General features: G+C 40.6%; 1 protein-coding gene across 1 annotated transcript in view; it reads right to left on the bottom strand.

Moving 5' to 3' along the window:
• lrfn1.2.S (leucine rich repeat and fibronectin type III domain containing 1, gene 2 S homeolog) overlaps positions 1-12,066 on the bottom strand; it is a 44,032-nt gene that overhangs the window by 19,215 nt on the left and 12,751 nt on the right. The window contains exon 2 of the mRNA XM_018233366.2: positions 9,178-10,569. Within this exon, the coding sequence (XP_018088855.1) occupies positions 9,178-10,559 (1,382 nt within the window). The 5' untranslated portion in view covers positions 10,560-10,569. The remainder of the gene's footprint in view (positions 1-9,177; positions 10,570-12,066) is intronic.

Here is a 12,066-nt window from a genome sequence, read left to right as displayed (position 1 = left end):
CTTCACACATCGAAGTAAAATTGTTCGATCGTACGCTAAAATCGTTTGAATCCTTTGTCTGTGTGGGCCCCTGTTTTAACCTGCCTTCCTTTGGATCCATTCAGTATTAATGCTGAGACAGAATAATTGTTTAATAACGTGCCTTAAAGTGGCATGGGAAAAACAGTAACAAGTATCTGACCTATATGTAAATGTTTGTATTTTTCCCATGGACAAGATGTCCATCCGACTGTTATCCCCAAACCTCTACATCGCTATGGCAAGACAAAGAATAGGGGCAGATTTATTCCTCACTATGGGATTTTTAGAGGTGTATTTATCAATGAAATGAATAGAGAGTAGCACAGAATTCTTCTGTGGAAAGCTCTAATCCGAACCATAGAATAATGAAGGAGACAAAGTGCAATATACAGTATATGAAGGACCAAAAAGTAATATAGTCAAGACTGAGAAATTATATACTCGAGTATAAGCCGAGTTTTTCAGCATCCAAAATGTGCTGAAAAAGTCTACTTCAGCTTATACTGGAGTCAGTGGGCAGTAGCTGAGATGTCAGTCACTTTTAATCATTCCTATACCAACAGTTCGCTTGGGGAGAGACTACAATATCACACAGCGCCCTCTGTTGGTTATATGAAAGAATAACAGTGCGCCCTCTGTTGGTTATATGAAAGAATAACAGTGACTGCAATATCACACAGCGCCCTCTGTTGGTTATACGAAAGATTAACAGTGATGTCAATATCACACAGCGCCATCTGCACATGGTAGTGGGACAGTGGGACAATGCACACAGTAATCCGTTTGGCAATTCTCTGTCACCATCAACTTTGCAAAGAAGTCCGGTTGATCGCTGGGGGGTCGCTTTGGCGGAATGTGCACTGCTGTGAGACAGGGCTGTAGTTGTGTCTAGGCTTATACTCGAGTCAATACGTTTTCCCAGTATTCATAGATAAAATTAGGTACCTCGGCTTATACTCGGGTCGGCTTATACTCGAGTATATACGGTAATCAATGCAAAAAATATAATATATATACCATTTCATAATCAAGCCATAAATCAACAGTGGCAGGGCCGGATTTCCCTTTTTGCAGCCCCTAGGCCGCCTGGGTTCTAGCGCCAGCCCACCCCCTTGCGAGCGCATATGCCGGCCACCCTAAATTTACACTGTCCACTTTATTCTGTGTCCTGCTGATCCTACCAAGTGCCCTGTGTTGCTGGTGAGTAGCTGACAAGCTGAATATATAATTTAACATTTAGTTTTCAAACCGTACTATAAGACAAATCCACAATGCACCAAAATTGTTAAAACAAAGGCCTTAAAGTCATCATAGACCAGTCTACAAATATTGCAGAATGAAGAAAGTCTAACAGAGCTCCCTGCTTATAATGCAAATAGAAAATACTAATCCTTTTGAAGATCCATAATTTAAAAAACATTCATGTGGATTGCAGTGCCTCTTATAGAGCGGTTCAAAAACTAAATATAAAATTCTATATTCAGCGCCAAACCAATTAAAGGAGTTGTTCACCTTCCAAGCAATTTTTTTAGTTCAGGTGTTTTCAGATTGTTTTCCATAAACAAAGAATTTTTCAATTGCTTTCCATCTTTAATTTTTTACCATTCTCCAAAAATTGAATGAAACTCAGGGATTCTGAGTTTCATTCAGGGACAAAGATAACAAATGTATCAACTAAATGTATCAATTTAGAACAGTGAAAGAGTCGGCGACCCCCACCCCAGAGCTGCTTTAGAAGGTGAAAAATGACACTTTATACTTCAATATTAGAAAAACGGTCACAAATAGAAAATGGAAAGTAATTGGAAAAAGTCTTTATTTTTGGTGAACTGTCTGAAACCAACTGACTGGTGGGAAGAGGAAAACTTTTTTTACTTCCTTGTTTTGGGACAAAAAGTCCCGCGATTTCCCTCCCCACCCCTAATTTGCATATGCAAATTAGGATTCCGATTCAGATCTGCCGAATCCTGCTGACAAAGACCAAATCCTGGACGAATCCCGAACCAAATCCTGGATTCGGTGCATCCTTAGAAACAATACATGGACTAAGCCACATACAGTATATCATTTACACATAAGGGAAGTCACACAGTTAATACTATAGGACTAGGAATGGGCGAATCTGAGCCGTTTCGTTTCACCAAAAATTCGCCCCCGGCGAATTGTCGATGACACCCATTAAAGTCTATGGGCGTCATTTCCACGGTGAAACAAGGCGAAAAAATTCACCCATCTCTATATAGGACTTATAATGTAAGATAATGACCAACAATTCAACTGCTCTACTAATTACTCCGTCTCTTTTTTCCTTCTCTTTTGTATTTCGTTGTACCATGTAACGTTATAGAGCAAGACTGTAAGCTCTCTTCCCTTTTGTCTTTTCCAGACTTAGCTCAAAATCTTTTATCTAGTTGTACGTTGTATTTATTATTGCAATGTCCCCTGTTTCTTTCATTAAGGACTTGTTCTATACTGTGTACATAAGTAGTGCGGTATAAAAACAAATAAACATACATGCATACAAAAAGAAAAACTTTTAAAAATATACAGGCACTCCAGAGTTTGTAACTCATAAGGCTAACTGATGTCTCTCACCCGCTGTCATTTGGCTCTCCCATCAAGCCACCTCTCTCACTGCCATTTGGCTCAAATGCTCAGACATATGGTTTCAGTCATTCCCATCTTCAAGATCCAGAATGTCACAATACTGTATGATCCAAGTGTATACACAGGCCAACCCACATAACACACACTACATTATTGGCTTTTTCCAGGGAGCAAGGCTGCAATGGCATAACCTCCCATAACAATATTTTTAATACCCTTCAAGTGTTGGTGAATTAATGCAACAGTAACAGAAAGAGAAACAACTTTTTTCTCCAAAAACCTCTGTTTCATTTGGAAAGCATATTTCAATATTCAGTCTCCATGAATCAACTCCTGATTCCTGAGGAACTGTCCCACAGATATACCTTAAAATACATGTTGCTGTTTCCTTGCGGAACAAAGTTCTTAATAAAACACCTATGGGGAATGGCTCATCAAATGGGTCACCCATCCTCAAAATGATTGGACTTCCACAGGACTGGAACAAGGGGCGGCAGAAGAGAATAACAGTTTTTTTGGGCAGGCCTTTCTCCAGCCAAGTCTTGATTTTCATTTATACAAAAAGCAAAACGATTGCTCAAGTGTTTAGCTGTAAAATTCAATTGATACTTGGCTTCTTTAAAGCAGACCTGTCACCCAGATACAGGCATAGAGGCGGGGCAGACAATTACTTCACTTTCCATTCAGCACTTACTAGGGGGCCCATTTACTTAGCTCGAGTGAAGGAATAGAGGAAAAAAAGTTTAATTTCGAAAAAATTTTTGGCTACTTCAACCATCGAATGGGCTACTTTGACCTTCGACTTCGAATTGAACGATTGAACTAAAAATCGTTCGACTATTCGACCATTCGATAGTCGAAGTACTGTCTCTTTAAGAAAAAACTTCGACCCCCTAGTTCGCCACCTAAAAGCTATCGAAGTCAATGTTAGCCGATGGGGAAGGTCCACATAGGCTTTCTTAGTATTTTTTGGTCGAAGAAAAATCGTTCGATCGATGGATTAAAATCCTTCGAATCGAACGATGGAACGAATAATGCTAAATCCTACGACTTCGATATTCGAAGTCGAAGGATTTAACTTTGACAGTCGAATGTCGAACCCTCGATATTCGACCCTATGTAAATCTGCCCCTAGATGTCACTGCTCTCCTCACAAATTCCCTGTTCTCTTCTCACTGTTTAATTGTGTAGCCAGGGCATGGGGATGGATATCAGTTCCCCTATTCTGGTGCACAAACAGGAGTAGTGATGGGTGAATTTGTCCCGTTTCGCCGAAAAATTCATGAACTTCCCGCGAAATTTGTGAAACAGCAAAAAATTCACGAATTGCATTGGTTAATGGGCGTCAAAAATTATTATTTTGGGCAAATGCATTATAGTTAATGGGCGTCCGAATAATTGTGACTCGCGACAATGTTTATGTGCGCGACAATGTTTATGCGTGCAACTATTCTGGTGCGTACCCAGATTTGTCCGACGCGCCAGATTTTTCACCAGCAAATTTTCACAGCAGTTTCACAAATGTATTAGCTGGTGGTGAAACACAGAAATTTGCGAGAATTCGCGCCTACCGAATTTATTCGCCCATCACTAATTCTGAGATGATGCAAGGCTTGCCAAATAATTTATACAGTATAATTCAAGCAATGTGATAAAATAGTATTCTGAATAATTTTATTTGGGTGACTGGTCCTCTTTAACACAGTTCTTCTCTGACCCTAACATATTTCTCTTCTAACAGAGGGTGTAAACCCCCACACTAGAAGGTTTTAAAACAATGCAATGTCCAGTTTCTTATTTAAACATGTGCAACTCTTTTGGTGACATTATGCTCAAGTGGTTTGTTCTAGATATAAGGCGTTATGGGCATTTCAACCTACTTCACAAAATATCACTGTCACTTCAGACAAGGAATACATATCTACTGTCAACTGACTAAAGAAAATCAAGGTGGTGCCTTCACACACTTCAGATTCCCTTTCGTAAGTCTAACATTCGCGCTTCAACAACCTCAAAATGAGACAATTGCACCTTCTGAAAAGCAACTCTGCCTGTAATTCCGTCAATAATGGCCCTTTCCAATGTGAGGATGGTAATTTCTTCTTCAGTATAATCATATCCTTATATTTGATGGATGCTGACTCACCATGTCATCTAAATGAAAAAGATGATCCATTCGATAATCATTATTATGCATAATGGATACTTAAAAGGATTACTGTTTTCTATTCCCATTATAAGGATGGAACCACTGTTGGCCATTCTGCAGTCTTTAAGTAGTATTTTATGACGACTTGTTTTAACAATTTTTTTATAATGTATTGTGTATTCAATGTAACATTAAATTTCTGTTGTTCTATGGCATGTGTAAGTAAGTCATTTTGGTCTATATCTTTTAGTGCAATTGTTTGTGTATTGGGGACAACTTGCACCTGTTCCCAATTTGAGTTTGCTCCCTGCTAACTGTTTTTTTCTTACTTGCACCCATCACTTATTTCTCAATATATATATTATATTTGGTTCTTATTTTGATGAAGTTTATTGAAACTAAAGAATCAGTAGATTTTCTTCTAGCAAGAAGAATAAGCTGCTATTATGTAGTAAAAAGACCTTGCGCTGATTGTGCTGTGACATCACAAAATTGTCACTCATTTCTCCATGATTCCTTGCTCCAAATTAGGTTTCACGTTGAATAGTCCAAGTAATTCGTTCTGCAAGTGATATAAAAATCAGGTCCTAATGATCAACTTAAGTTGGTATTCCAAAAAGTTTTTTTGCGCAATGGAAAAGAATGTCATTGTAAGCAACTTGGCTACTTTAGATGCTATGGAGTCTATTATTACAAAATAAGAGCGTATACACCAAATATATATATTACGGTGCATATAAAAATACAATCAATTACAGATACATGAAGCAAAGAAGACATTGCTCGACAGAGCTTAATTATCCCTATGTATATGTTATTAAAGGGATTTTGTCATGATTTTTATGATGTAGTTTTTATTTCTAAATTACACTGTTTATACCGCAAATAATTTACTTTACCATATAAAATGTAATTCCTGAATCAGCAAATGTATTTTTTTAGTTGTAATATTGGCGTGTAGGCGCCATCTCGGGTCATTTTGCCTGGTCATGTGCTTTCAGAAAGAGCCAGCACTTTAGAATGGAACTGCTTTCTGGCAGGCTGTTTCTCCTACTCAATGAAACTGAAGGTGTCGCAGTGGGACCTGGATTTTACTATTGAGTGCTGTTCTTAGATCTACCAGGGAACTGTTATCTTGTGTTAGGGAGCTGTTATCTGGTTACCTTCCCATTGTTCTGTTGTTAGGCTGCTGGGGGGGGGAAGGGGGGGATTTCACTCCAACTTGCAGTACAGCAGTAAAGAGTGACTGAAGTTTATTACAGCACAAGTCACATGACTGGGGGCAGCTGGGAAACTGAATGTCTAGCCCCATGTCAGATTTCAAAATTAAATATTAAAAAAATCTGTTTGCTCTTTTGAGTAACTGATTTCAGTGTAGAATTCTGCTGGAGCAGCGCTATTAACTGATGCGTTTGCAAAAAACATTTTTTCCCATGACAGTATCCCTTTAAGCTGACCAACAGAGCCGGACCAAGAGGTACTGGCTCCCCCTTAAGCCTAGTACCTGTGGTCTCCACACTTGTCCTTTACAGCTGTGTTGTGCCCTGCCACCACCAGCACTCCCTTCCACTCACAATCCCAACCCTCACCCACTCACCTTTTCAAGAAGCCAGGGCAGGAGAGCGTATTTAGTAGTAATTTTTTACTACATAACAGGGTCGGACTGGAGTAATGGGGGCCAACCGATACTGCCCCATGAAGGCCCCTCCAGGCGGTCACCGGGGGCCCCCTCCTGGCTTACCTCTGCAAGCCTCCCTCTCGGGCCTCTCAGTCTCCCTCTGTGCCCCCCTGTGCGAATGCTAGTGCGGCGTGCACCTGCACGAATGCCTGCGCAGTGTGCGCCTGCGCGAACACCATCACACTAGTGCCTGCACTGCGCCGAAGAGACTTTTTTTAAGGGCCCGATTGGGGAAACATGGTTGGGCTGGTTGGGGCCCATCAGGGTTTTTCCCGGTGTCCCGCCGGCCCAGTCCGACACTGCTACACAATACTAGTTACGCCCTAGGCAGCTGCCTCGTCTGTCTAACTCTAGATTCAGCAATACATGCAAAAGAGCAGATTTTTACCTGACTGGCCACCAACATATCAGGCTAGATCAGGCTGACCCGAATATATGACATAATGCAATTTAGTAGATCACCATTAAGACTGATGAAATGCCAATGCAAGACGACCACATACACAGACCAATACAGCTGGTTGAATTTGCATTCTTACTGCTAAACAACAAATGAACATATAATGATGGGGCAGGCAATTGTTTTGATCCCATGTGGCCAGTGGCTTTGCATCTTAGTTAAGAATGACTACATTAGGTATATATTTAAACCATGGAGCATGTTGTGGCGTCTACTGTGTGATGTTCATATTTCTCAGCATCGACAAAGTGGTGACTCTTGTTGCCCACTACGCTCCACCTCTGGCTTTACCTTATATTGTTATAGATCCAGGAAAGTGAATGATGCAATATGATGGATTTATCTGGAGCAAAACAAGACTTGTCTCCGCCCAGTGCTTTATTCTCTCTCATCAGGGGTGCCGGGGCTGGACATCACGCAAACTCGATACTGTTCGTTGAAAGCTAATTGCAGTTGTGTTGATTTTTGGTTTGAGTTTCGGAAGAGAATTGAACAAAGAGCAGGCAGATGGGAATGGATCTTTGGCATGATATGTTCTTAATGGCATTCAGATTAAATTAAAGCAGAATGGTGTAATCCCCAGGGCAAGGAATACAGAACCTATTATGTATAGTAATAACTTTATTCTATGGAACGCTTCAAAGCATCATTTCCCATCTTTGACTGCTTAGACCAGTGATCCCCAACCAGTAGCTCGTGAGCAACATGTTGCTCTCCAACCCCTTGGATGTTGCTCCCAGTGGCCTCAAAGTAGGTGCTTATTTAGAATTCCAGGCTTGGAGGCAAGTTTTGGCTGCATAAAAACCAGGTGTACTGCCAAACAGAGCCTCAATCTAGGTTGAAAATCCACATTGGGGCTGCTAAATTGCCAATCACAGCACTTTTTTGGCAGCCTAAGAACATTTTTCATGCATGTGTTGCTCCCCAGCTCCTTTTACTTCTGAATGTTGCCCACGGGTTCAAAAGGTTGGGGATCCCTGGCTTAGACTATAACACGCACAGTTATGTCTCATTCTACCTATATAGCCGTCTCTTATTCTGCCCTTCTCCCTGTAATAAACTCCTCTCTCTATAACATAAACATTTTTATCTTATTCTGTGCTTCTCTCTCTGTAACATACAGTTTACAATTATCTTTCACTCTGACCTCTCTCTATATAATATATACAGCTTGTTCTTATTCTGTCCTTCCCTCTATTACATATAAAGCATACGCCTCTTCCTCTCCTACAAGGGTCCCCAACCTTTTTACCCGTGAGCTACATTTAAATGTAAAAAGAGTTTGGGGGGAATACAAGGATGAAATTTGTTTCTGGGTGGTGCACAGTAGGTGCTATGATTGGCTATTTGGTAGCCCCTGTGTGGATTGGAAGCCTACTGTTTGGCAGTACAGTTTTTATAAAACCAAAACTTGCCTCCAAACCTGAAATGAACAATAAGCACCTGCTCTGAGACCATCGGGAGCAACATCCAAGGGGTTGGTGAGCAACATGTTCCCTCTGCTCTACAACATTCCCAGCTCTCACTCGCTCATGCTAATTGACCAACAATTAGTCTCTCTATCACACAGTAAAGTCTTAAAGTAGTTGCCCCAATTCATCACAGTGCGCCACTAAAAAAAGTTCCAATATTCATGTAGCACCAACAGTTGTGAAAATAACAGTTTGAGTTCTCAGCTGTCACACAATTAGTTTATTGACACATACCACGTTGTGTTGCAAATGTGAACTTTGGTGGTGTGTGCTATTTCCACCACTATCGTTGCTACATCCCTCATGTTCTTAATGATATACAGTGATGGGCGAATTTGTCCCATTTCGTCTTGCCGAAAAATTTGCGAATTTCCCCCGAAATTCCCGAAACGGCGAAAAATTAGCAAAACGCGAATTTTGACGCCGGTGTTAAAGTCAATGGGCATCTCAATAATGTTGATGTTAATGTTTTTTAGTGGAAATTCGCGATCATTAATGATATATTAGTGTGGTTTACAGATAATCAGTATTACCCTCCACATTGTGGCCATTTAGCCCCCCATGCTGGCAATGCTGGATTCATAACAATATTATTCAATAATCAACAATACTCACGTTTTACAAAGCACTTATAGTGTAATAGTAATTGATATTTATAAGATATATTTTAACTATTATGAGTGGGACTCCCTAAGTTACAGTATGTCAGGTTTACATAGGTGCACCATAACTGAGCATAGTAATCAATATATGTTCCTGTAGTACCTGTCTGTCCTAATCATGAACTTACCTGTATATGAGGCTTTCATCAGAAGAACTGTTGTATTGAATCTGGTACATACGTATCCCTGGTATATTTCGATCCAAAAACCACTGAATTAAAGCTGATTTGTGACTGTGATGCACCATTACCACCTTCCTATCTGAATGGCCATTGGATTCATTTTGTGCAGCTCCAGGTTTTGCTGGGGTGAGAATATCAGAAGGTCCTTTGTCTAGTCTCTGGTGCCTTTGACTAGCATTGGCTGGCTGAGGAAGGGGACTGACAACCAACTCAACGGATGCTGTGGCATCGCCTGCTGTATTAGAGGCAATGCAAGTAAAGGATCCAGTGTCTCTTACAGTCGTGATGGTGATTTCCAGTGTTCCATTTTCATATGAGACAGCCCTAGTTGAGTTTGACACCACTTTACCCTCAGGTGACACCCAATGAATTGAGGGCTCTGGATCTCCTACAGCCTTACATTTAAGCACAACTGCTTCTCCTTCCATAACTGAAGTACGCATTGAATGATGAGTTACTACTGGTGGGTCACACATGAACTCTTCCTCAGAAATACTCCAAAAATATTTTCCCAGAAGGTTAGATGGGGATGCACATGTCTCCAGATCATCCTCTCTGGTAAAGCGTCGAAGCCACAGCAGCTCACAATTGCAGTGCAATGGGTTTCCACCAAAGCCAAGTACAAGTGATGACAAAGGTGATCCTTTTGACTTAGCATAAACTGGAATTCGTAGGAACAAAGGGTCAGGGGGAATGGTCTTCAACTTATTGGAGGTCATATCTAGTCGAGCTAGTTTATGCAAGTTGGTGAAGACTCCCCCTGGAACATATTCAATTAGGTTGTGATCAAGGCTCAGAGAGTTAACATTCATCAACTTAGAGATGATCTCCCAAGGGACCTTCATTAGATTGTTGTATGAAAGGTCTAGATCTTCCAGCGTGCCAACAAAATCCTGGAAAGAGCCTGGAGAAATAACACTGAGCTGGTTGTTGCTAAGAATGAGATGTCTCAAATTCAGAAGACCTTTGAGCTGTTCATCTCCCATGGAGAGGATACGGTTATTGTCCAGATGTAGAGCTCTTAACCCCCGGAGATCAGCGAATGTGTATGGGGTGATATGACTGATAGTATTCCTGGAGAGAGTGAGGTGAAGCAGCCTAGTCATGTTTATGAAGTCTCTCCTTCGGATAACGGTAATGAAATTGTCAGTAAGTCTGAGTTCCACTGTCCGAGGGTCTATGACTGATGGCACAAAGAGCAGCCCAGTCTTGGCACACAGGATAGCTAGGGATGGAGCCAGATTTTGGCACAGGCATCTTTTTGGACAAATTTGTGCAACAGTAACTACCGCAGTAAGGGTGATCATCAAAAGGACAAAAGCCCCCATGGTGCACGGGCTGTAGAGAAAAGGGCACAACAAACATGCACATTAGTTTGGAACAACATGGAAATTTCAATACCTGAAATTACATGGAAATAAAGAGCAGTCCTTAAAAATCTGTACACTTGTCAATGGGTCTGTCATGATTTCAAAATCTGATTATGCACAAAAAAGAAAAATATATGCCAGTTTTCCACATTATAAAATAATTATATACCACAAATTACAGTCAAGTTGCGATTCAATTATCCCTCCTATTGAATGTAACCCAGTAGCGTTAATAAAGAAATGTCAAATATCACTTTCCATATAAAATGCCCATAGAGCAATGCAGCCATTACATACTGTATATATGCATTGTGCAGCATTAGTAGCCTTAATAATCAAGCCATTGCTTGAATTTAGCAAATATTTTAAATGCAAAGTTCAAGTCCCAAATGCTGACACTCAGCTAAAACCTGTAATAAGAGGCTAACAAGCAAATTATCTGTGAGCTCAATGAAGAGTTTATTGTAATGGCTGCAATTTTTTCTGAAGCTGGTTAATGGGAGTAGAAAGGAGGAGAAGAGAAAAGGTGGATGTACTCAGAGAGAGATGTGAACAGACAAAAAGAGCATCTGGGGTAATGTTGTTCTAGTTTGCAGAATACCATGACGTGGAACAAAGAGAGATAAAAGGAAACTGCAAGTCTGAGAAACACAAGGGAAGAGGCACACTGTCATTGAACGTGTGTGTGGGGTGGAGGAAGGATTAAAGACTGGAGAGAAGAGAGTAAAAGATGAAGAAGAGATTAAAAGATGAGGAAGAGAATAAAAGATGCAATAGATAATATCAATTGGTTGTACATGTAGTATCAAGTAGGGAATTTACACTCTTGAATTAAGTCTGGCACAGAACTACCGTATATACTCGAGTATAAGCCGACCCAAGTATAAGCCGAGGTACCTAATTTTACCTACGAAAACTGGGAAAACTTATTGACTCGAGTATAAGCCTTGACACAACTACAGCCCTGTCTCCCAGCAGCGCACATTCCGCCAAAGCGACCCCCCCAGCGATCAACCGGACTTCTTTGCAAAGTTGATGGTGACAGAGAATTGCCAAACGGATTACTGTGTGCATTGTCCCACTGTCCCACTACCATGTGCAGAGGGTGCTGTGTGATATTGCCATCACTGTTAATCTTTCATATAACCAACAGCTACTCCCCGCTGACTCGAGTATAAGCCGAGGTAGACCTTTTTCAGCACATTTTGGATGCTGAAAACTCAGCTTATACTCGAGTATATACAGTACTATACTATATAAATAATTACATGTGTGTGTGTGTATGTAGGAAGGTACAAACTAAAAAGACAAAAAAAAAGATATCACTAAAGAAATATGTACAAACTGAAACAATTTCCTCCAGTGCTGATTTTATAGAGTGAGAGAAAAAAAACTCTACACCCATAGACTGTAATAGGCAACAAGGGGGTTTTAAAGAAACACAGTGGGTTGAAGTATAGGTAGG

This window comes from Xenopus laevis, chromosome 8S (genome assembly GCF_017654675.1).
Source record: "Xenopus laevis strain J_2021 chromosome 8S, Xenopus_laevis_v10.1, whole genome shotgun sequence".
Classification (NCBI taxonomy): Eukaryota; Metazoa; Chordata; class Amphibia; order Anura; family Pipidae; genus Xenopus; species Xenopus laevis.
This window is presented reverse-complemented; position numbering and strand designations above follow the sequence as displayed.